Below are 25,279 nucleotides of genomic sequence, written 5' to 3'. Positions count from 1 at the left end.
GCGTAAGAAGCAGAATTGCGAGGGATACAAAAAGGACTCCAGAAAGCACTTTCACTGGCAGGACATCAACTGACTGTGTGGACGGATTCGCAAGAGATCGCGGATTGGATCACCAGTCCAGAGAAACACCCTTGGCCATTTCAGTTTTATACTTGGTTATATGATATTTCTCAGCCACTCACTAATTTTGGGTCTGTAATATTTCTCAAACAACCTAGAACTTACATTGAACCTCTGGATAAGATTGCTAGATTTGCTAGGGTGAATTTGTTTTCTTCAGATTGTATGGAGGACAATGCTTTGCGTATGTTTTAATTAATAGTACTTCTTCACCAAAAAAAAAAAAAAAAAAAAAATTGTGAAAAATCTTATGGGTTTATAGAAAAAATCTTCTCCATTTTTTTATACGATAAAAAATCAAGTCACGAACATGGAAGTTTAGTTTTAACGACCAATCAACACTCGCCAAATCAGTATAGAGTAGCAGTAGTACTCCCGCAAATCGGGGATCCGGAGCACCTCCGAAACGAGAAAGAAACGAAACAACAGAATTTTCCGATCTGACGAAACTGCCATTTTCCCTCCAAAAAGGATCGTCGTTTGTTTCTAGTCCTCCGCCACTTACTAGGGCTTTGCTTGTTGGGAAAATCCTATTTACTTGCTGCCCTTATAGAGAGAGAGAGAAAGTGCTCTTGAGATTGAATTAGTTTGGTAATGCAGTCTCAAGAAACTACAGCCATGGCGACTCCGATTCCTCTCGATACATTCAACTTGGGATTCATTGGAGCTGGGAAAATGGCGGAGAGTATCGCTAAAGGAATGGTGAAGTCTGGCATCTTGCCTGCTTCCAGAATTCGAACTGCTGTTCATAAGGATGCTAGTCGCAGGGAGGCCTTTTCTTCGCTCGGGGTCAAAGTCTACGATACCAATCAGGAGGTATAATTTGATTCTACTCTTAAATCTTCCCTCTGTCTCTTTCTCTCTCTTGCTGATAGTCGAGCTTTTGGTCGTGTCTCTGGTTTATTTTTTTTTTTTTCATATATCTTGGTGCTTTGCGTCTGTTTATCGTCTTTATGTTGATCGTTCATTCTCTGTATGTTTCTGTTTTCTGATTTGGTATACCTTTCAGATCCTTCCTTCTCATTTTCATTCTTATTCAACAATTGCATTCCCTTTACTTAGTTTAATTCCTTTATTACGCGTTTTTCTTTAGCCAATGGACTTGCTTAATTACACCCTTTACTTAGTTTAATTCCTTTATTACGCGTTTTTCTTTAGCCAATGGACTTGCTTAATTGCAAGCATTATTTTAGTTTCAATTCAGTTCCTTTTTACTCCCAGTCCCGCCTCTATTGATAACTGGAGGTTGTCTTCTCGGATATATCTGATATTCTGTTTGAAGATGATATGATGATGCTGAATAGTTAATTCGAGAAATTTATTAATACCTAGCATTTTCTTCTGTCTTTCTGGTTTGTTTAAGCACGTCTAAGCTTGTGCTCTAGTGTGCTCTAAATGCGTATCATTTCTGCCTTATTCTAATTTCTTTATACTATTGAGATAAGAACTACTTTTGAATGGATTATTTATGACTTCTCTCTTGATTCTCTTTTTTTTTTGGGGCGGATGTTGGACTTTACTTTTCCGTGCATTTCAGTTTTTAAATTCAAATTTAATTAATATTGTTAAAGATCGTAGAGTTTCGACAGTAAATTGTTCATGCTGTTTCATGACTTGCTAGCCATATAACTTCTATGTGTTTTAACCATGCAGGTAGTTGAAGAAAGCAATGTGATTGTTTTCTCTGTGAAACCTCAAGTTGGTACTCCTCTACAAAAAACCTTTGCTCATCAAATAGCCATTTAGTTTCCTTGATTATCTACATGGAGCTGCTTGCTACCCTAGAATTGGTGTCAAAACATCCGATTGCGGGCCTTTTTTTGTTTTTGTTTTTGTTTTTTTTAGGGGAGGGGGAGTAGGGAGGGGGAAAGTTACCAGCCAGGAGACTCGAACTCGAGACCTCCTGGTGAGCATGGGCATGAAGCGCACCACAGCTCACCAACTGCACTAGGCAGCTGTTGGTATCCTATTGCAGGTCTTATTTATGATTTTAATGCTAAAATTGAGGGTATAAAACATTTGTATTGAGTATCTTATTTATGATTTTAATGCTAAAAACAAGGGGATAAAATAAAACATCATAATTTTGTCATGGATCTGTTTCTTTGATCTATGTGGTTCTTCAGCACAAATGTTGCATTACGGTTTGCATGTCATAGAATGGATTAGATGATTGGCATGTACATGCTGATGACTGAAGATGTATTGATAAATTTTTCTCCCGTTTCTGAACACTTAGTAGTCAGTAATAGTGTGCGACTAACAATCACTTTGTAGTTCATTTTTTGATGATTTGTTCGTAAGTTGGTTAGGCAGTTAGTATTGCAAGAGTTGAGTTTTCCAGCTTGGTATGGCAAGGTTCACTGTTGGTTAATTGTCTCTTTTGAAGTCTACTATTTTTGGAATCACTGTTTTTATTTTTAATTTTTATGCAATAGGCACTAAACTAAAACTGCTTGAGGGATTCCCTATTTGGACTTTGCATTCTTCTAAATCCAATCTGACCATAATAATGCTGAAGTTTTTAGCAAGGGCCAGTTAGAATGGCCAAATTATGAAAATTCAGATTCTCTTCTAGTTTTCATTAGCTCTGGATTGCACAAGCTCCCAGAAGACCAAGATCCTGCTCTTAGTTTTTTTTTTTTTTAATATTGATCAATCATGAAACTCAGTCCCTAGATTGATCGACAGAACAGCTCTCTCTCTCTCTCTCTCTCTCTCTCTCTCAGGGAAATCAAACAATATAGACCTATTTTTATTGATTTTTTGGTCTAGCAAATCGTTAGACAGAACAAGCTTTTCATTGCTCAAAATAAAGTCATTAGCATTGGTCCATTTTAACCAAAATACTAATGCCTTTGGTTTGGCCATCACTAAATCTGCAATTCTGGTAGGAGAAGAAAAGTCAGGCACAATAGAATTTGAAGTATGGCTCAATGCTTCTCCTGTCTCTCATAGTTTGATTTGCCAAAAGCACAACTGCCAAAATTTAATTGGTTGTGTTCCTATCTGGTGGGTAATGGTTTTCTAGATCACCTGAGGATTAGGGTTAGAAAACCTCATGTAAATCTAGAATTGCAGGGATTAGAAACAAAATCAGAATTTGAAGAAATTCAATAGCAAAATAAAGATGGTTCAGATGGGCAGATAACCTTGTTCGAATGGTCTTTGTCAAAGAGAACAAACCATCAAAGGCTTAAAAGAAATCGGATGATCGGGTTCAAAGATATGAAACCCTTCTTGAATTCACGGTCGGATTCAAAGTTATGAAACCCTTCTTTAAGAAAGTTCCCAAATTAGAAACCAGATATGGAATTAGTAACTTCCAAAATTATTAATTACTAAAATAGAAACTACTAAAAATCGAAGACTACCCAAATAGTAACTATCAGATTTGGAAATTAAAGATTAGCAGAAACTTCCAGAACTAAAAAGTTGATTTAGAAATGTAGTAAAATAAGAAGAAAGAAGAAGAAGAGAGGAAGAAGAAGAGAGAAGGAAGAGGAGAGAATTACTGTAACTTGATGGGGGTCACAGCCGTACCTATGACAGCCCCTATTCATTCAAGTAAATAATAAGATTGACAATAGGCAATAGGGCATACACCAAAAGACCAAAACACCCTTGAGGGAAGGAATCGTGAATTAGCTCTAGCGCTAATTCATGACTTCCCGCCCCCTTATTACGACAACTTCTAACACTCCCCCTCAAGCTGGAGCATATATGTTAATCATGCCCAGCTTGTTACAAATATAATCTACTCTCACACTCCCCAAAGACTTTGTAAATAAATCAGCAAGTTGCTCCCCAGTTCGAACATGACGAGGAGAGATAATCCCTTGTTGCAGTTTTTCACGAACAAAATGACAGTCAACTTCAATGTGTTTCGTTCTCTCATGAAACACAGGATTAGTAGAGGTATGAATGGCAGCCTGATTATCACACCATAGTAACATAGGAGAATCACCATCAAACCGAAGTTCTGTCATCAACTGTTTAATCCACATCAGTTCACAAGTGCCATGTGCCATAGCACGATACTCTGACTCTGCACTGGACCGAGCTACAACGGTCTGTTTCTTGCTCTTCCATGAAATAAGATTTCCTCCAACAAACACACAGTAACCTGAAGTGGATCTTCGATCAACTGGAGACCCTGCCCAGTCAGCATCAGTAAAGCCTTCAATCCTCCCATGACCATGATCAGAATATAGAAGACCACGTCCCGACGCTTTCTTGATATATCGCAAAACCCGTATAACTGCATCCCAATGAGACGTCCTAGGAGAGGACATAAACTGACTCAGTACACTGACAGGAAAGGAGATGTCAGACCTAGTCACAATCAAATAGTTGAGTTTCCCTACCAGCCTTCGATACTTCTCTGGATCATCAAGGATATCACCACCATCTGCCACTAGTTTCACACTAGGATCCATAGGAGTATCCAAAGGTTTAGATCCCAGTAACCCTGTCTCTGTAAGCAAGTCAAGAACATACTTTCTCTGTGAGAGAGAAATTCCTTTCCGTGATTGAGCTACCTCAATACCCAAGAAATATTTTAAACGTCCCAGATCCTTAGTCTGAAATTACTATCCCAAATGTGTCTTCAAGCTCTCAATATCTGAAGAATCATCTCCTGTAATAACAATGGCATCTACATAAACCACCCAAAATATCCTCCCTGCATCAGAACACCGGAAGAACACCGAATGATCACTCTCAGATCGAGTCAGACCAAACTCCAATACAACTTTAGTAAACCGGCCAAACCATGCCCTTGGCGACTGTTTCAGCCCATACAAGGATTTCTTCAGCCTACACACCTTACCAGACTCCCCCTGAGCAACATCCAAGGGGTTGCTCCATATACACCTCCTCATGGAGATCACCATGCAAGAAAGCATTCTTGACGTCCAACTGAAATAAAGGCCAATGGTGTGTAGCAGCCAAAGAAAGAAAAATGCGAACCGAAGTAAGTTTCGCAACAGGGGAAAAAGTATCCAAATAGTCTATACCATAGACCTGTGCATATCCCTTAGCAACAAGACGGGCCTTCAACCGAGCCACAGAGCCATTAGCATTAACCTTCACCACAAAAATCCACTGGCAGCCAATTGCAGAATTACCAAAGGGTAAAGAAACAAGTTCCCATATCTGATTTCCTTCAGCGCAGATAATTCCTTAGTCATAGCAGTCCTCCACCCAGGGTCAGACAAGGCTTTTGTAATAGACTTAGGAATAGGATGACTCTCAATAGTGGATAGACAAGCAACAAAATTAGAGGACAAACCAGAATAGGACATAAAGTTAGAGATAGGGGGCTGGGTACAACTCCGAACACCCTTACGAAAAGCAATAGGAACATCTAAATTAGAAATAACTGGAGCAGGTGGCGAAGAGGAATTACCTATTGGAGGACCCGGATCTGGAGGCGAAGAAGACGTGGTAGAGGTAGCGAACCGTTTGCTATATTTGTCAAGGGCTGAAATGCGAGGTGTCGGCTCATCATGTGAGCGACGGTGAAACACAACAGGTGGCGGAGCCTGAGGTGGCGCTGCTGGCAAAGGATCCTGCAAAGGGGAAGATTGCTCGACAACATACAGGGGCAGATCATTGTCCAAGTCAGAAGAGGGTAACAAAGACTCCACAAATGGAGTGGACTCAAAGAATTTGACATCGACAGTAACAAAGTATTTCTTTAAATCAAAAGAGTAACAACGATAACCCTTTTGAGTTTTAGAATACCCCACAAAAAGACATTTAAGAGCTCTAGGATCCAACTTAGAACGACCAGGACGATGATCCTGAATAAAACAAACACACCCAAAAATACGTGGGCGTAAAGCAAACAAAGGTTGCGAAGGAAACAATAAAGAATATGGAATACCCCCACACAAAACTGAAGACGGCAAACGGTTAATAAGATAACACGCTGTCAATACTGCATCATCCCAAAAACTTTTAGCCACTTTCATCTCAAACAAAAGAGATCGAGTGATTTCCATTAAATGCCTGTTTTTCCTTTCGGCCACATCATTTTGTTGTGGTGTGTCCGCACAAGAGGACTGATGAATAATGCCATGCTGAACCATAAATGAAGTGAAAGGAGCAGAAAAATATTCTTTAACATTATCACTACGAAGAACTTTTAACGAAGTATTAAACTGATTCTAAATTTCAAGAACAAAAGCACAAAAAAGGGAGAATAACTCAGAACGATTCTTCATTAAATAAATCCAGGTAACTCTTGAATAATCATCAACAAATGTAACAAAATAACGAAAGCCTAACTGAGAAACACCCGGACAAGGGCCCTATACATCAGAATGAACAAGAGCAAAAAAGTGGGCAGCCCGTTTATTGACTCTAGGGGGATAACTTACACGGTGAAGTTTCCCAAACTGACATGACTCACAATCAAGACTAGACAAAGACTTAAAACGATGATCCAAATGTTTCAAACTCTCCAAGGATGGATGACCAAAACGACAATGAATCTGATGAGGAAGCGCCACACTCGAACATGCCACAGAGGATGTGTCTTCAAGCAGATATAGCCCCCCAGATTCACGGCCTCTACCAATCGTCTTCTTCGACTTGAGATCCTGAAATACACAATAGCCAGGGAAAAAAGTGACAGAACAGTTATGAGCTTTGGTAAACTTGTGAACAGATAACAAATTATATGGAAACTTAGGCAAATAAGAAACAGAGGATAATGACAAAGTTGAGGTAGCATGCACAGTGCTTGTACCCCGAACCTGAGCTAAAGACCCATCAGCTAACACAACATTGGAAGAAGACTCACGAAATGAGGAAAAATACCTGGAACCCCAGTCATATGGTCCGAAGCACTTGAATCAATGATCCAGGGACGAGAAGTGGATGAGAGGCATGCAGTAGCATTACCTGTCTGAACAAGAGTAGCAGCGGAGAACTGAGAAGACTGGGAATTCTGAAATTGAGTAAAGTGCTCATAATCTTCATCATACATCGTCACAGTCTTACCCTCGGGCTTGGAAGGAGAAGAAACACCCGAATCACTACTGACCGAGTTGGCAAATTGAGGTGGCTTACCACTTAGTTTCCAACAAAAGCGCTGAATGTTGCTAGGTTTACCACAATGATGACAGGTCCTCACCTGTCCTGAAGTCTCCAAAGCACCAGTCGTAGGAGCCTTACTAGTACCAGTCCCACGACCCCGACCACCACCACCACTATTGCTTGACCCTCCTGTAGGACCACGGTTTGGTGGAAAAGAAGCGAGAGCAGAATTTTCAGCATTGGTGGGCTCTTGGCTGCTCTCACGAGAAGTACGTAAAACTCGAGAAAAAGTTTCAGAAAGAGTGGTGACCTTATCCCCACCGAGAATCTGAGACCTCACTGATTCAAACTCCTTACGAAGGCCTCCCAAAAATACCATAACCGCAAGCTGTTCTCACTGGTTTTGCATTGCTTGCACATCCGATGAAATAGGAAGGACAGAATTGAGCTCCTACAAGCGTTTGAAGTCAGCAAAATATTGGGTAACATTGAGATTCTTTTGATCCACTTTATAGAACGCCTGTGACAAATCATATATACGAGACAGGTTAACTTGTCCAGAGTATAGGACATTCAAATATTCCCATAGTTCCTTAACTATATCAATATGAGTCACCAAATCTGCAATCTGATTTTCCATTGAATTTAGCATCTGGCTCAAAATCCTTGCATCAATAGTGCCCCATGTGGTATCTCCATCAGGTTTTGGTTTAGTTAAATGATCCTGTTGATCACGGCCAATCAAAGCTAATCGAACAACCTTCTTCCATTGCTGGAAATTTGATATTCCTTCTAATTTGCGATCAATAATACGATGAGAAGCTGAGATGTCAGCCACGGTAGTCTTGGTTTCAACCATTCTCACAAACCACAGGGACAGCCAACAAATAGGTCACCAATTAAAAAAAAAATCGTGACTCACCTCTAAAAAACCATAAACCAACTCACCATAGAAAATCACTGCTCAATATTCTTCATCAAAACCACAAACAAATCAGACCTAGTTCTTCATATAAACTCGAACTAGTCTCTAGGCACGCATCAAAAACAGCATAGGGTGCTGCACCCCTTCCAACGAGAGCCTGAAAAGACCTACAAACCAATCAACTTGTCGAAGCAGATTACAGCCATTGTAGAGCCTTGATCAAACAGAGAATGACTGATCTTTGTAAGTGTAAACCAGTCCCTATCGATCCAGCTCTGATACCATGTAGTAACATAAGAAGAAAGAAGAAGAAGAGAGGAAGAAGAAGAGAGAAGGAAGAGGAGAGAATTACTGTAACTTGATGGGGGTCACAGCCGTACCTATGACAGCCCCTATTCATTCAAATAAATAATACGATTGACAATAGGCAATAGGGCATACACCAAAAGACCAAAACACCCCCGAGGGACTTCCCTCCCCCTTATTATGACAACTTCTAACAGAAACTAATGAAGAACATAAAATAGAAACTGAAACAGCTGTAGAAACAGAATTGGAAGATCAATCAGTTTCAGTCAGGACTTCAGAAAACAGAACAGCAATGGTCTTACCTGAAATCAATGGCTGAACCTGAGACTAGAAACAGTACACCAGATTAGAAACTAAGGAACAATGAAACAAAAGACTTGGTTAACAGGTTGGTGACCATGAAGACGAATCAGAATTAGCAAGTATAAGAAGCAGACATTCGCAGGACGGAGAAGAACACAAAAACTGATCTGAACCAGTGAAAGATTAGTAGAAAAAGAAAGAAGAAAAGATAAGACAAGAAGGATATATGTGTTCAGGAATCACCACCAAGATCCTACTGAATCACCATAGCAGGGAGGTCTGAACCACCACAGAACTAAAGGCAAAAGCCAACTTTCATTACTCAAATCGTGTGTGAGGGCCTAGCCTTGTACATGTGTTTATAACCTTGCCTTGGACAGACTCAGGGAGGGCAGGCCTTGGTGCAACGGTAAAGGTTGCTCCATTGTGACCAAGTGGTCACGGGTTTGAGTCTGGAAACAGCCTCTCTGTGAAAACAGGGGTAAGGCTGCATACATATGACCCTCCCCAGACCCCGCAGTGGTGGGAGCCTTGTGCACTGGGTACGCCCTTGGACAGACTCAGAATCAGGAAATAGAAACTTGATAAAATAGAAATTAACACCTAATCTTGTATAAGACTCAAATCCCTCATATTCAGGCTTATAGATAACCAAAAATACTTATGTTAAAATTGAGTCTAACTTGAATCAATCTTGAATCGTGACTCGTGAGGGATTGAACCAGGTGAACCAAACCAAATTGAGGGAAAATATTTTCTTCCTCTACTTTCTGCTGGAAACCTGCATCAGAGGGGACCATATATTCACAATCTCCATGAAGCATTTTAGTGATCTCATCACCTCTGATGCCTTTGAGATCTTCAAAAGACTTACCACATAAGCAGCTTGGGTAATGATTAGATCTGTCAATTCCTGTTTTGCACTTCTTGTGTCCTAAAAAACTTGATTCCTTTCCTCCCAATAAACCCCAACCTGGCCAGAACATTAGCCTCCAAAGAATCTTCCTCATTTCCCTAGTGGAATGATATAGCCATTATTAGATGATACTTCCCAGAATATGCCAATTCAGACCAGAAATGATAAGGAATTGGTATTAAATTTTATAATAACCAATTAGGTGAAAATGTCCTATAGAGCACTATTTTGACCTTTCTTTTGCCTACTTATAGTATGAGTTTTTTTGCAATTGCAGTTAAGGATGTGGTTTTACAGTTGAAGCCGGCGCTTTCAAAGAAGAAACTTTTGGTTTCAGTTGCTGCAGGAACCACCCTGAGCGATTTGCAGGTGTGCATGGCATGATTTTTTTTTTCTTGTTTATGAGGATTTTCAAAGTACTGTGATAATTGGTACCCTATTTAACTTTCCTGTAAACCCTTTCTGTGCCCCTTGTTCAAATAGTAGAAGGGTTTCTTACATATGCCATGAGGACACCATATTAAATGTCAGAAAAGATATGTCTCCATGGTTTTAATTGGTATCTCAAACCTTATTTCTGTAGATGAGAGTGGATATGCTATATTTATGTATTTGTGAAAGCTTCATTCTCTTACATGGAGGATTTCAGTATCACTATGTTGGAAATTTGATTGCTCTATGAATCATCCACCTTTAGTGCCATTAGTTTTATGCTTTTCTCCTTTTGAGGTTTCCCTTAATAGATTGGGGTTGTGGAACAGAAGCGTAGCCAATCGCAGGTAGTTGGGGTTAGGATTAGTTAAGTTTCTTGAGTTGCATTCTATCTAACAGTGAGAAAAACCTGTACTGATGGTATTGAACTTTCTGGTAAAGGAATAAACTTACATTAAAATAACAAGATTTTTTTTGTTTATACCTATACTTGTTCTCTCTTTTTCTTCTTGTAGTTACAGATATGCATGTATAGAGGGTGGGCCTTGGTGCAACGGTAAAGGTTGCTCGATTGTGACCAAGTGGTCACGGGTTTGACTCTGGAAACAGCCTCTCTGCGAAAGCAGGGGTAAGGTTTACGTACATTATGACCCTCCCCAGACCCTGCAGTGGCGGGAGCCTCGTGCACTGGGTACGCCCTTTTTTTTAAGTTACAGATATACATGTCAGAATGACCTCGGTACATATAGGATGCTTTCACTTTTAAAATTACTGGGAAAATATTAAAATTGCAAAATAGAAACCCACAACATGGTGCTGGAGAAAAAAGAATAAGGGCAAAAAGTTAGGGGTATGAAATACTTTATAGGGGTGACGTGTCACGAGAGAGTGCACCTTCCTCCTCTGCAAACAATAGAAAGCCAGAGGGTTCTCTTCTTTGTTCATCCCAAATGACTTGAGGATCTTAGGTTTTCTTTATCCAATCCTATTATATGAGGGCATCAAAATTTTTTTTCTTCCCGGTAATAGGGTATCAGAGTTTTTTTAACAGTTATATATTTATATTTAGTGGTACTTAAATTGTAGCGTCAAATTCTGTTTTTATGCAAGTAGGTTTCATCATACTACGATTAACTTATCATTTCTATTCAGCAACTAACTTTTCCTTCTGAAAAATGAACAAGAATCCAAATCAATGATCCAAATGCTAACTACTACTCTTTTTCCGTTGCTTAATAATTACCCTACTAACAAGAAATATTAAAATCCCAAGCAGCAGAATGTTAGTAAGAGGTCAGATGATTACCTCACCCGCCTTAATACATACCATTTCTATCTTCCAGCTTGCTGTGCAGATCCCATTGTCAAACCTTAAACTACTAATCCTTTGATCAAGTTTCTAGTTGATTACTGAAGTGTCAGACACATCATGAATGAAAAACTTAATATAAACAATAACCAATTGTTGAATGGATAAGAAATTGATAATAAAGCAGCGAATCATGGGTATACTAACAAGTATTAAGTTTAAAAAAAAAACATGGGTATACTAATTTAGATCAGAACTTCCACATCAGTTCACCCATAACTTAGTTTTACCCATATGAGTGTCCATCAACCATAGGTATTGTCTGGCTTGATAATCTAGTCTTCCACATGCAACATCGTGAATTTTTTTTTTTAAAATTTTTATTATGGATAATTGGTTATTTGGTTATCATGCACCTTCAATTTCACTTTCAAGGCCATTGTTCATGCCTTGCCCACATAGCTCATCAGACTATGACCTTTTTTTCTCCGCTAATTTATGTGCCATTTTCATGAGTCATTAAATGTAGTTCACTATAGCAACCTCAAAATAGCTGAATATGGACGGGTCGATACTTTATCTTTCTGTTGATGTATCTTGTTGCTACAATATGTTTTTTAAGAGTCACGAGTAGCCCAAAGATATGCTCTGGAATATCTTAGTTGGTCTAAAGGTATTGCTGTTGAAACAGATAATATTTTTACTACCTATGGACTGTCTGCTCTTTGCATCTACCTTAATGTTTCCCCCTCCACCAAAGAAAGGGGAAAAACATCCCCCCCCCAAAAAAAAAAAAAAAAAAAAAACTTCTTTAACACATTGTATGTGAAATACAGACTATCGATTTTAGTGCATATATGCTTATATTGCTATGAAACCATAAAGTTTCCAACAAGATTTGATGACATTTTCTCTTAGGCTGTATTTGATTGTCAAGACAACATTAGAGAGTGTGAGGCAATGAAAGTGTAGGAGAGTATAAAGAAATGAAGTAAAATGGAAGAAAACTAGGTATTTTCCAATTTTGATGTTTGCTTGTGCTAAAAAGTTGTAATAAAGGAAAGGTGGCAAATTCCTAATTTGACTCATAAAGGGCTCCTAATCACTCTAATTCACTCAATAAAGTATTTAAAATCAAATCAAAGCTTTATCTAGCTATTAAGTATTCTAATCTATCTCAAACATTGTACTTAACTGCTAAAACCTTGTACTAACTTTATCGGCTTATAAATTAGACTCATTACAATGAAACCCAAAAATATAAAAGGCCCAACTTATAATATAACTACCCAAAGGTCAATTTCAGCCCATTGGACTGCCCAAGGACCATATGAGTCTCCCAAGCTTGTGCATAGGCCTCCATACGGGATTAATTTCTAATGCAACTGCATTAACTCCCTTAGTATTGAGCAAAACTCACCCTTGTGTTTTGTAGGACAGAAATAAAAAGCACTCTAAGGGGGGCTTGCTGCTCCTTGTCAGCAACTTGAACGAAATCCAAACTATGAAGTTTTGATGTTGAATCTCTGTCTTGAAATATGTGGAGGATAGCAAACTCAATATGAACGGCCGTTGCTGTAGTAGAGTTTGTTGTTCCCTTACCCACAGTAACCGTCTCGTCTCCCTTGACCGTTTCTTGTTGTTCCACATCAGAGCGGTTTTCCTCTTGCATGGACCTCTTCCTGTGGTTGCATTATTGGTACCACTTCGATTAGTTTTAAGGAGTTATCATGTTGCGACCCTTTCACACCATAATCGATTAGTTTTAAGAAGTTATCATGTTGCAACCCTTTCAAAACGAAATTGCGTTGTACATGGGAGGGTAATGCAGAAATCGACATGATAAGGAACGAATTAAATAACTAAAACTCTTTTTTTTTTTTTGTTGTTTTTTTTTCTATTACATATGAATAGAGAACATAAAGGGATACAAAGAAAGGAGATAGAAGAAGGGGGTAGGGGATGGGCTATCTCAGCCCTGGGTCTCTCACCCACAGCATCCCAGCTCTTGAACAGGGAATGTTCTCCAATAACCGATGACAAGCCTGGCCTCAAAATTCTATTATTCAATTCTGATTCAAGTACAACTGATGGGGCCTATTTATAGCTTGGCCTAAGCTTCACAAATAGAAAGTCTCAAAAATAGAAACCAAATGAAAATAGAAACTAAATCTAACTAAAAGGAAACAAAGAACTGAAATAGAAACTTAAGAAAGTAAAGACTTCTAAATAAAAGCTAAGCCTATTTTATAAATCTGAAATTAGAAACTAGTACTAACTTGCTAAAACTGAATTTAGAAATTATCTAATCTCCTATTACAACCAAACTGGAAAATAGAAACAAGGTAAACTAACATAGCTAAACAAAATATAGGAACAAAGCTGTCCATATGTGCCCTTAAATCACTGTTCACGTGAACAGTTACTCGGGTACTGTTCATGTGAACAGATTTTTTTTTGATAAAATTTCTGTCTTGGACCTCTTGGTCTCTTATCTTCTTCATGATTCTCTCTGGGCTGGGGCTGCCTTAGGTGATGCTCCATCAAACAAACAAAAACTTGCCACATCATTTGACCTGCCTGCCTCTCACAGCAGTCAATCCACAAACTTGCTGGGCTGGTTTTTGGGGCTTATTCCTGCGGGTATACATTTGGACTTGTGATCTACATCAGAGGGCTTTAACATACATAAATTTGCTTCAGGATCGAGAACACCCTGTCAATCGTCCAAACATTGTCGACCAACTCTGATGATGTGTTTCGAAGAATCAAATACCTCGCAATAAGAACCATTAAAATATGGAGAAATTGAAATTTCAATAGAAACATCATCTTCAAAGTCAATGATAATTTTGTTGGCCTTTAATAACATGTCCACCATATACCGCGAGACGAAATTGTCACTTTGCCCTTTCATTAATGAGTAAATAGCAAGCTTTCCATTGGGCAAGAGAGGTCTAATCTTGAACACAAAAGAATCCATGGCTAGGTTTGCTCTGATACCAAATTATGTAATATGCGAGCAGACTCAATGATCAAATTTATGATCAGCTTTGAGATAAAAGAAACAGTTACGTTGTTACTTGAAGAAATCAGATCAATGGAAGGGGAGGAAAAAGAGATGAGATCGATCTTTTTGGGTGGAAGAAGAGATGAGAACAGAACAAAAGAGAAGAGAAAGAAATCAGGTTTGGGATGCCAATCCAGTAATCAATGCTCAACAACAGCAATACTCTTAAATAAAAAACTCATATTCTTTACTCAAATCATCTCTATTTTATGGTGTGTGTGTGTGTGTGTGTGTGTGTGTGTGTGTGTGTGTGTGTGTTGCGTATATAAAGACCTTCTAAAATTCCTAAATTGACTCAAACGGACTCATAATCACTCTAATACACTCAATTAAATAAATAAACTCAAAACAAAACTCTATTTATCTATTAAGTATTCTAATATAATTGAAACACTTAACTTCTAATCCCTTGAATTAACTTTATCTCCACTTTGTGGGCATATAATTTAGGCCCAACCTACAATATAATTACCTAAAGGTCAATTTCAGCCCATTGGACTGCCATAAGCTCATTATGAGCCTCGCGGGCTTGCACGTAGGCCTCCATTATTGTCTAATGCAACTGCATCACAATGACCGATTCCTTCTTGACTTTCACAATCTCTTTTTTTTAAAGTTTGACCATTTCTTTCTTATTTTATGACAGAAACATTTGAGATAATGTAAGACAATGTTGTTAAGTTCAAATATCAACGCATAAATTCTCCAAACAACCCCACACGTGGAAAATGTGAGAACGTCGGAAAAAACTTTTCTTTCCCCATTTTTTCACACTTGCACTTTGTTGATAACCAAACATATCCTTCATATTTGTGTATCTTGACATTTGCCGATGGGGGTGCAATATTTTTTATTTATTTAAAAAAATGAAAATGTTCACTGTCGGAATACTTTTCAGTTTTAGGTATTATATGTGAGAATATGTAAGCTCTTCATGGACTTTCAATACCCCTTTGTGAAATTTCTTTTTTTCTTTTTGTCCCATCTAATTTCTCTCCTCACATCACTCATTTGCTTTATGTCATTCCATTGCCTTTTGTTTAGAATTCTAATTTTAGATTATCCTGTTTATGTTTCTTAGAACTTAACCTATTAGTATTCATCTTATCAAAGAAAATTGGCTGTGTTTCATCTAGGAATGGGCTGGTTGTAGTCGATTTATTAGGGTGATGCCAAATACTCCTGCTGCTGTTGGTGAGGCAGCATCAGGTAACAGTTTTCTTGTGAATACATCTCTGACTTGTCATTTGATTTCAAGCATTCTGCAATCTTCAGTTTCTTAATTAACATAACTGACTAGCAGAATATTGGGCTATTATTGAATTTCTTTCTTTTAGTTTAATATTCACTGATTTCTCAATTGTATTGCACATAAAAAATATGATACTCTCATGATTAACCTGGACATTACTTTTCATTTTTATTATTAGAGAAGTGAAAATTTTAATATGATTAATGTAGCAGGGCAGAGCCCTAGAATTCCAGAACCGAGAGAGTGAAGAGTGGAGATGGAGAAGGAGAATGGAGAAGAGGGACAGGAGAGAAAACTTATGATTGAATTGATCAGCCTGCTGTCCCATAGCTTTATTTATAGGTTTAACTTACAACCAATAACTCCAATTACAACTAGGAATCATAATAGAATTACAGCTAAAAACTAGGACTAAGACTTAGAAACCTAATCTAAGTACAAGGACACCTATTGTTGCTCTTCCTAGGATCCCTTGAATACATTTATTTTGAATCAACTGCAACCATGGTTCCAGGTCTCGCCGGGATCTCGGTTTTTATCTCTTTTTTTTATTTTGTGTGTTTCCGAGTCGAAACCACAAGCGAGCTAGGGAATCAACAAGGTTTTGGTCAAAATTTTGACATCTCGCATCGGTCAAAACTGTTACCATCCACTTGATATAAAAGGCTCAACCTGGCGAGACTTGGTCGAAATTTCAACCAGTCTCGTCTGTCTCTGTGGGTTACAAGTTTCAACTGTGAATGCACAAAAACCTCCCAAATGCTGATTTTTTTGACCAAATCTTACACAACCAGGCTTGGAATAAGTGGATTTTTAACAAGCAAAGGGTTTTACTTGAAGTATGGAAATTCATTCCTATTGCTTATTTAAGCTGTTTTACTTGAATTATATGTGTTTGAATGCTAAAGATTCTATGGAATTGGTCATATCAGTATATATATACAGAGTACACTACCAACTAGGGTCAAACTACCATTTTGGGTGTGATTTTTAAAAAACAAGGGTTCCACCAGTTTTATAGAACCTAAAATAGGCTGTCCTTCAAGTTTCTTGACCTAATTAGGTCCCATAGAGCATGGCTTCTAGCTGTCTTATTATGGGGTTACGATTTAACAAATGGTTCCATTGAGGGAAATTGCAGAGTAGGATTCATGTAAGCTGTGCCCAAGTAGTTGGGATAGGGTTTGTACTGTAAGACTAAATTACCTAAATTAGTTCCAAGCATGGTTCAAAATCTCGCGATATTTCGCCGAAATATCGCTTAATTTCGTATATCTCGAGCTTACCGAGATGCGAAATCAGGTCGAAATGAAAAAATACCATATTTCATCGATATCTCATGAGATATCGTGAGATATCGACGATATCTCGATATCTCACGAGATATCGACGAAATATGGTATTTTGGCTTAAAGTGTCACGTGAAGGGGGGCTTTAATACAATATTTCGCAGATTTCGGTCCATATTTCGACCGAGAGCTGCATTTGCTAAGGAATTTCAGTCTTTTGCCTATTTTCCACTCTTCCAAGCTCTCATCCAACACTCTAGCCATTGTTCAAGCACATTGTTGTCGGATTTTCGCCGGTAAACTCATCGGAGGGTCATCTAAGCTCATCATCCAAGCCTTTTTCCACTATTTAAGGTAAATTCTATTCCTCTAAAACTATTTTTTTGAAAAGACTATGTACAAATTTTGTTGGATAGTGATGATATTAATATATGTTAGACACCGGAGGCCGATCTATAGCCTCACGGCGTCGAAATTTTTTTTCCATATGTATTTTTTTTTTTTAATTTTCTGGTTTTAAAAATTCATTTTCCTACAATTAAAATAGGAAATAATTAGGGGTAATATGACTTAGATGGTAATGAATTAAATATATGTTAGACACCAATGGCCGATCTACAGCTTCACGGTGTCGGATTTATTTTTCTGCTCTTAAATAATTATTTTAATTTTCGCACATACCACTCCATTGGCATCGGATTATGGTGCATCACAACCTTACGGTGGATATGGATATGGATCATCATCATATGGGCAGTTTAGTGGGGTAGGGGACTATGACTACCAGTCCTAGTCCGAGGGACATACTGGATCATCTTTTGTAGATAACATTTTTGCATACCCTAGCGGACCTAGCTACCAACCTCACCAGCCATACATGCAGCCAATGCCATCGCCTCTTGCGCCGGCGCCAACATCATATCACAGTGGATCATCTTCTTCACGGACTGGATCGATTGGTAACCCTAGTTTATATCCTAGGATAGGTTACCTACAGTATGTTGATGATTCCATTTACGTGACACTTGTGGATGATTACACTCGTTTCTTCTCCGATTCTATACCGTGGTCCACATATGTCTTTCAAACAGAGAGCAATGGACGTCGACTCCAGCGAGGCATGAGTGGGATTGATCCAGGGAGGCACAGCAACTACTATTAGCAGTTTAGCACTTGTAATTTGTAACTTAAGTTGTGATTTCATTGATCTATGAACTTGTGAGTTGTGACTTGCGAGTTGCGAGTCTTGTGACTTACTAACTTTGACACTTAGTGTATTGCCTTTAAGGCTTTAAGCGAGTTATTGAATATTATGGAGTTTATGAGAATCATGGCACTCATCAATGTGTATTGGCTTTAACTTGATATGTGATGAAGTTAAATACTATTATTAAATATTAACTGCCTAATCTATGTGTATTTAACTATTTATACATTAGGGTCGGCGACCGTATGTCAATCAAGGGTGCAAGTCCAAAACACCAATTTGAATTCACATTTTTACAATTTTATGGTTTAAATGTGTTTATTAAGCTTAAATAAGGCTGTCCATGAAGTTTCAGGCCTAGATATGGCCAAATACCCCCCGAGATGGACCCCCGAAATATTGCAGAAAAAATGCAATATCTCGGTCATATTTCGCGATATCTCGGTAGGCCCGAGATACCGATATATCGCGAGATATAGTACTATGGTTCCAAGGGCACCCACAATAATTCACAGCAGTCAACTAACATAACCCCAACAGCAGGGTTTAAGCAAGGGCCTAAACTCAGATGTAAGCCTAGGTTGTAGTCCAAAATCCAGCCACTCAATAGGGCTGATAGCAAGGTCGAGTGCAGGTCCAAGAGTATTCAGCAAACCCTCCAAACAGGAACAGAATAGGGTGACCAGATCACAAGTTATCAGCAGGTCTCAAAATTAGAAAGTAGAAATCAGTGGATAAAAACCAAACCAGCCATTAGAAGAGAACCAAACTCAGGTTGAGTGGTGCTTATATAGAGTAGAAGCACTGCTGAAAGTCGCACTTGATTCTGATGATTGAATTGGAAGATATGGCAGCAACACCAAAATAGAAGGTTATGAGTTATCTCACAAACCAGCACTTTGTTTGGGCTCCAATGAGGATCAAGTGGAGGCCTTGTGGAGTAGATGATCTGCAGCAAATTTGGTGTAATTTTGATGGACGAAGTGAAGTTATGAAGAGGGAATGAAAATAGAAGGTCTGTGAATATGGAGGATTCTAGCCAATGGAATGGGCTAGAAGTGGGGATCGGATGAAGGGGTTGGTGGTGTGGTTCTATGCTCCAAAACCCAGCAGATTTCGATGGATGAAGGTGGAGACATGCAGCCTTGAAGTTGCAGCAGGAACTCAAGTCCAGGAGCAGCAGCAGTCTTCACTCGAATGGAGGAGGCAGTAGCAGCAACAGCCTTGGATTGTGGAGTTGTTTGCAACCTTCGATTGAGTCTTCACAGCATTAGTATTGATCACAGGGTAGCAGCAACACAACAGGGGATCGATTGCAATGGAGGAGAAGATAGAAGAGAAAGGGGGGGGGGGGTAGGGGAATGGCTCTCTCAGCCTGGGTCTCTCACTCACAGCTATCTCAGCTGTTGATACATGGAATTTTTCCCATAACTGATGGCAAGTTTGGCCACAAATTCTTATTCTCCAAATCTGTTCCTTCCTTACAATAAGGGGCCTATTTAGCGTAGGCAAGCTTACAATAAAAATAGAAACTAATCTGAAATTAGCAAGTAGGGAAATAGAAACTACTAAACCCTAACTGAAATAGAAGGAAACTAGAATAAAAAACTACTAGGCTTTATAGCTCTGCCTTCTAAAACAAACAAGGACAGACACTAAAATAGAAACTAAATAAATTAGCAACTAGGCAGTTGGAGATGATCTCCTATCAAAATTGTGGCCCACAAAAGCCTCTTCTTGAAGGTCAGCTGGCTGGCTCGAGATGGTCTTCTTGGCTGGTTTGAACTGGTCCAAGCTGGTCCACATGAAGCTGACTCGAACCACCTTGGTTCTTCTTAAGTTTCTTCTTCTGGCTAGAATCTACATCAAGAACCAAAATAGGTCTAATCCCAGGCAGGATCAAATAGAAAAGCCTCCAATAAACAAGAAATCATACGAGGGAACCAAGAGAACAATGGGAACTCAAATGAGGGAACAATTTCCTTGGTTGAAATAACAAATATAACCTGTTGAAGCAGCAATGATCTTGATGTGGTAATCTTCAAGAAATCGATGTGACAATCAGTTGAAAAAAAATCCCAGTAGCTTGTAGCACTCTTGAGATCGATTTGAACAAAATTAGGGTTTGGATTCAAGAACCGATGGAAGGGAATGAGGGAATGGAATGGAATGGGCATCTCACCTATCCTATCTCAGGATTTCAACATTGCATAAACAACTTTTCTATTCATTCAAATTCGTGTACAATGCTGGTCTCCGTTACAAACTTGTATAGAAGACTCAAAAATAGACTTAGACACTAAAAAGGATAGGCCTAACCCAATCCTTAACTAATAAGGTATCCTAAATTGACTTGGAAAGTGAAATAATAAAGAAAACAGACTCAAAATAAGACTCTAACTAAACTAATGAAATAAGTCCCGTTTTCTTACTTTCTATCCATATTTTAGGCTCATTAAATTGGCCAATTACAAAATAAACCCATGAGATCAAAGGCCCAACACATACATAACCCAACTTAAGGCTTATATTTCCAATAAAATAAGCCCCTCTAAGTGGCTTATATTCATCAATTCTCCCTTGCTTAAAAAAAACTCGACCACGAGTTTTGGTTAGTTGGGGACTAATCTTCACGTGGGGTACACCCGTATTTAATCCACAGCAAAATTCAGGCAGCTCCCTGATAATACAAATGCAATCGTATTGACAAGGAGGGCGTTCTTCAAGGTATTTCGAGGGAATAACAAACTCCACGTGCTCAGCTTCAACAGCCACAAATGTATCCATGGGATCATCCACATATGTGCCGGCAACCATTTCAGCTTCAGACTCGAACTCTTTCTGTAAAGGTGCTACATCTGATTCTTCACTAGCTGTGAAGAACTCCGTGTAAGGTAATACTAGTAACATCTTTTCAACATGCTGTCCTTTACTCGTGATTGCACTGGTTTGCTGCTAAACTTTTGCATTCCTCCTTTCCTGGTTACTTCTCAAGAATAGGCTTCAACAGTTGTTGGCGCTTGGCTTTGGCAACCTTCAATTTTAGTTTCATGGCTGGTATGTTGAGTGGATTAAATACCAATGGTTTTCCCTTGAAAGCAAAGAAACAATGTTTCTTGATACCTCCCACCAGCACATTATTGTCATACATCCATGGTCATCCAAGTAAGACATTAGTCAATACCATGGGTATGATGTCGCACCAAACATCTTCTTCATATTCTCTCAATTTCAGCAGTGTCGAACATCGTTGATTTACCTCCTAAGTGTTGTTGAGAAGAGAAACTTTGTAAGTTTGTGGATGAGCCTCTATTTTCAACTTTCCTGCTATGACAAAGGTTTGAGATACAACATTTTCATAGCTTCTACTATCCACGATCCGTCTGTGATGTCAAAGGTCCACTAACCATTAAAGTATACAAAATACAATGTCGGCACCAATCCTCACATTTTGCTTTTGTAACCAAAATTCTATTCACCACATTGACTTCATAGATCTCTTCAATATCATCATCCAAGAGGTCATCATCATTGTTAGCATCAAGGGCTGCATTGATTGCCCAATCATCATTGACCTGAGGCTCGCAAATTTATACATCGAGGTTAGCTTCCATACCCGCAATGACTGAATTTAACATCTTCGTGGCTGGCCACGATAGGCTCTGATACTAAATAATGTAAGACTAGAACCAAAATAGGTCTAATCTCAGGAAGGATCAAATAGAAAACCCTCCAATAAACAAGAAATCATATGAGGGAACCAAGAGAACAATGGGAACTCAAATGAGGGAACAATTTCCTTAGTTGAAGTAACAAATAAAAACCCATAAATTTGTAACCTATTGAAGCAGCAATGATCTTGATGTGGTAATCTTTAAGAAATCGATGTGACAATCAGTTGAAAAAAATCCCAGTTGCTTGTAGCACTCTTGAGATCGATTTGAACAAAATTAGGGTTTGGATTCAAGAACCGATGGAAGGGAATGGGCATCTCACCTATCCTATCTCAGAATTTCAACTTTGCATAACCAACTTTTCTATTCATTCAAATTCGTGTATAATGCTGGTCTCCGTTACAAACTTGTATAGAAGACTCAAAAATAGACTTAGACACTAAAAAGGAAAGGCCTAACCCAATCCTTTAATTGGGTAAAGTACACATACCCCCCTAGAATGCACCCAATATTCCTCGTACCCCTCTAAGCGGCTCAATATTCCACCTACCACCCCTCAATATTCCACGTACCACCCCTGCTTTACACCCCAAATGCCATTTAAGTCCACACCCGGTATTAAATGCTATAAAATGACCAAACTACCCTTTCTTCTATATTTTCTAAAATTTGAAAAGAACTAATTGTCCTGACCTATTTGCTAAAATTTAAAAAGACTAAAATGCCCTCATCTTCCCCAAATCATCATCTTGTTTTACATACCCACCACCACCACCGCCACCACCACCCCCCACCATTAACACCATCACCATCCCATCGTGAAGCCCCACCTCACTGTCTCTCCTCCCCTCCTCTACTTCCTCACCTCTCGTTGAGTTGGAGAGAAGTATAAGAGCTGCTATGAACTTCCATTCCCAATCAAAACCCTTGATTACACCCTCTTCACCAACAAGAATGAACAGTGAATTGAAACTTAACCACAAATACAGTAATCCCAGCAGCAAATCATACCACAGGAATGTAACAAGGATAAACCAACCCAAGACCAACCAACACGGAGAAAATGTAAAATTTTCATGAGCTTTCAACTTAAAGAGCAGAGAAGGAGAAAAAGGTGATGCGAGGTGATCAGCGACTTTTTGGACCCGCAAATGCCACAATACTCGCAGTAATAGCGCCTTAGGTCCCTGAAAATAGGGCCTTCTCTCTCCGTTCCTTCCATCACCACCGGATTTTGCCTTGCTTGAATCGATCTCCATTCACCTGCGGGTATAATCGGGACCCTCGCTGCCGACCATGAGACTCCCAAGCTCAGAGTGAAAAGTGAGAGAAGAATGAAATAATTTCCTGCCATAAAGAACACTGATCAGAGAAAACCCCCCCCGGATTCCGACTCTAATCGATTATTGTTTCCATGAATCAAAAACCAGAACGGGTTTAATTACCAAAAAAAATCAAATTAAGGGATTTCGAAGATGCCTCTGAGAGATTACGGATTATACAGTGAAAAAAAGAAAGAAGAAAAAGCAGCAGAAAAAAGCAAAATAACTAACCCTAGATGGCGATGGCGAGTTGCAGGCGGTAGGAGATCTCGAGCAGGCAAGCTTGAGGTTGGAAGAGTCAGCGCTGAAAATTGAGAGCTTGAGGTGAGGAAGTAGAGGAGGGGAGGAGAGACAGTAAGGTGGGGCTTCACGGTGGGATGGTGATGGTGTTAATGGTGGGTGGGGGTGGTGGTGGTGGGTATGTAAAACAAGATGATGATTTGGGGAAGATGAGGGCATTTTAGTCTTTTCAAATTTTAGCAAATACGTCAGGGCAATTAGGTCTTTTTAAATTTTAGAAAAGATAGAAGAAAGGGTAGTTTGGTCATTTTATAGCATTTAATACCTGGTGTGGACTTAAATGGCATTTGGGGTGTAAAGCAGGGGTGGTACGTGGAATATTGAGCCGCTTAGGGGGGTACGAGGAATATTGGGTGCATTCTAGGGGGGTACGTGTACTTTACCCTAACTAATAAGGTATCCTAAATTGACTAGGAAAGTGAAATAATAAAGAAAACAGACTCAAAATAGGACTCTAACTAAACTAATGAAGTAAATCCCGTTTTCCTACTTTCTACCCATATTTTAGGCTCATTAAATTGGCCAATTACAAAATAAACCCATGGGATCAAGGCTCAACACATATATAACCCAACCTAAGGCTTATTCCCAATAAAATAAGCACTCCTAAGTGACTTATTTGCATCAGTTTGGCTTGAGTTTTAGTCTAATGTGTCTCAAACACAGCTGAAAAGTTCCTCACCATTTCATTTGCTTACATCTGATGATAAATTTGTAGCATCTTTTGGTCATCATTCTTAATTATTCTGTTTCTACCCCTACTTTACTAGAATTTAATGGAGCTCTGATACAATACTTGCATTTATTCAGTTATGAGCTTAGGGGAAACTGCAACAAAAGAAGATGGAGAACTAGTTGCTACTATGTTTGGAGCAATTGGCAAGATATGGACAGCCAATGAGAAATTGTTTGATGCAATCACTGGCTTGAGGTATATGGCACCATAGTACATTGGAAGTATCACTGAGTGTCCATACTGGATTGCTGGATATCTTTTAGTTCATTTGTTTGTTTATTTTTCTTTGGAGATTGGATGTAAAGGAGCTTTATATGTATTGCATGTGTTTGTTTGTGCATTTTTTCCGTGTGTTCGTGTGGACGTGCATGCATGTGTGTATTCATGTGAGAATATAAAAAAGGATATGCTAATTAAATTATTGTTACTGTAAATTTTCAGTGGTAGTGGCCCAGCATACATATTTCTAGCAATAGATGCTATGGCTGATGGAGGAGTAGCTGCTGGTCTACCACGTGATCTGGCACGGGGTTTGGCTTCTCAGACTGTAAGTTTAATTAGTATCCCAAGGAGTCTATCCTTTCAACAATGTACCATTCTACTCTTGTGACTTCAAAGCACCTCCCTTTTCTTGTGGTAAAAAATTGCATGACAGAATTTGTATAATTTCATGATGTTATAATGTATAGGGCAATTGGTCTGTATGTTTCTGTAGGTTCTGGGAGCAGCATCTATGGCCATCCACACAGGTAAGCATCCAGGTCAGCTAAAAGATGATGTCGCATCACCTGGGGGGACCACAATTGCTGGAATTCACGAGTTGGAGAAGGGTGGCTTTCGTGGGATCTTGATGAATGCCATTGTAGCTGCTGCAAAACGTGGCCGAGAACTTTCTCAGAACTAATGATATTCTTTTTTTAAGTGTAGATCATCCTTTTTTTACTGGTATCATATGGACAGAGCTATCGATTATTTGGAATACAAATCATTTAAAGGTTAGTTTTGTCGTATTGTTTGTGAAAAACAAATTTATAGGTAATCATCGGATAAAATGATAGTCACCTGTCA

The 25,279-nt window shown here is 38.9% G+C and overlaps 1 protein-coding gene across 1 annotated transcript; it reads left to right on the top strand.

The window, feature by feature from the left end:
- Positions 1-696: 696 nt before the first annotated feature.
- LOC122649569 (pyrroline-5-carboxylate reductase-like) lies at positions 697-25,279 on the top strand. Its single transcript, XM_043842767.1, has 7 exons — positions 697-936; positions 1,774-1,822; positions 9,898-9,989; positions 15,568-15,640; positions 24,286-24,406; positions 24,653-24,758; positions 24,927-25,279. The coding sequence occupies exons 1-7, from the start codon at positions 715-717 to the stop codon at positions 25,113-25,115; spliced, it is 852 nt and encodes a 283-aa protein (XP_043698702.1). The 5' UTR covers positions 697-714; the 3' UTR covers positions 25,116-25,279.

The sequence above is a fragment of the Telopea speciosissima genome, chromosome 2, assembly GCF_018873765.1.
Source record: "Telopea speciosissima isolate NSW1024214 ecotype Mountain lineage chromosome 2, Tspe_v1, whole genome shotgun sequence".
Lineage (NCBI taxonomy): Eukaryota > Viridiplantae > Streptophyta > Magnoliopsida > Proteales > Proteaceae > Telopea > Telopea speciosissima.
The sequence above is the reverse complement of the archived record's forward strand: the minus strand, read 5'-3'. Positions and strand labels throughout refer to the sequence as shown.

Bases quoted from the DNA above. Each gene is read 5' to 3' on its own strand.
- LOC122649569 (XM_043842767.1), top strand. From the start codon at position 715: ATGCAGTCTCAAGAAACTACAGCCATGGCGACTCCGATTCCTCTCGAT. The intron at 1,823-9,897 runs GTACTCCTCTAC...TTGCAATTGCAG, and splicing joins CTCTGTGAAACCTCAAGTTG to TTAAGGATGTGGTTTTACAG. The intron at 24,759-24,926 runs GTAAGTTTAATT...ATGTTTCTGTAG, and splicing joins GGGGTTTGGCTTCTCAGACT to GTTCTGGGAGCAGCATCTAT.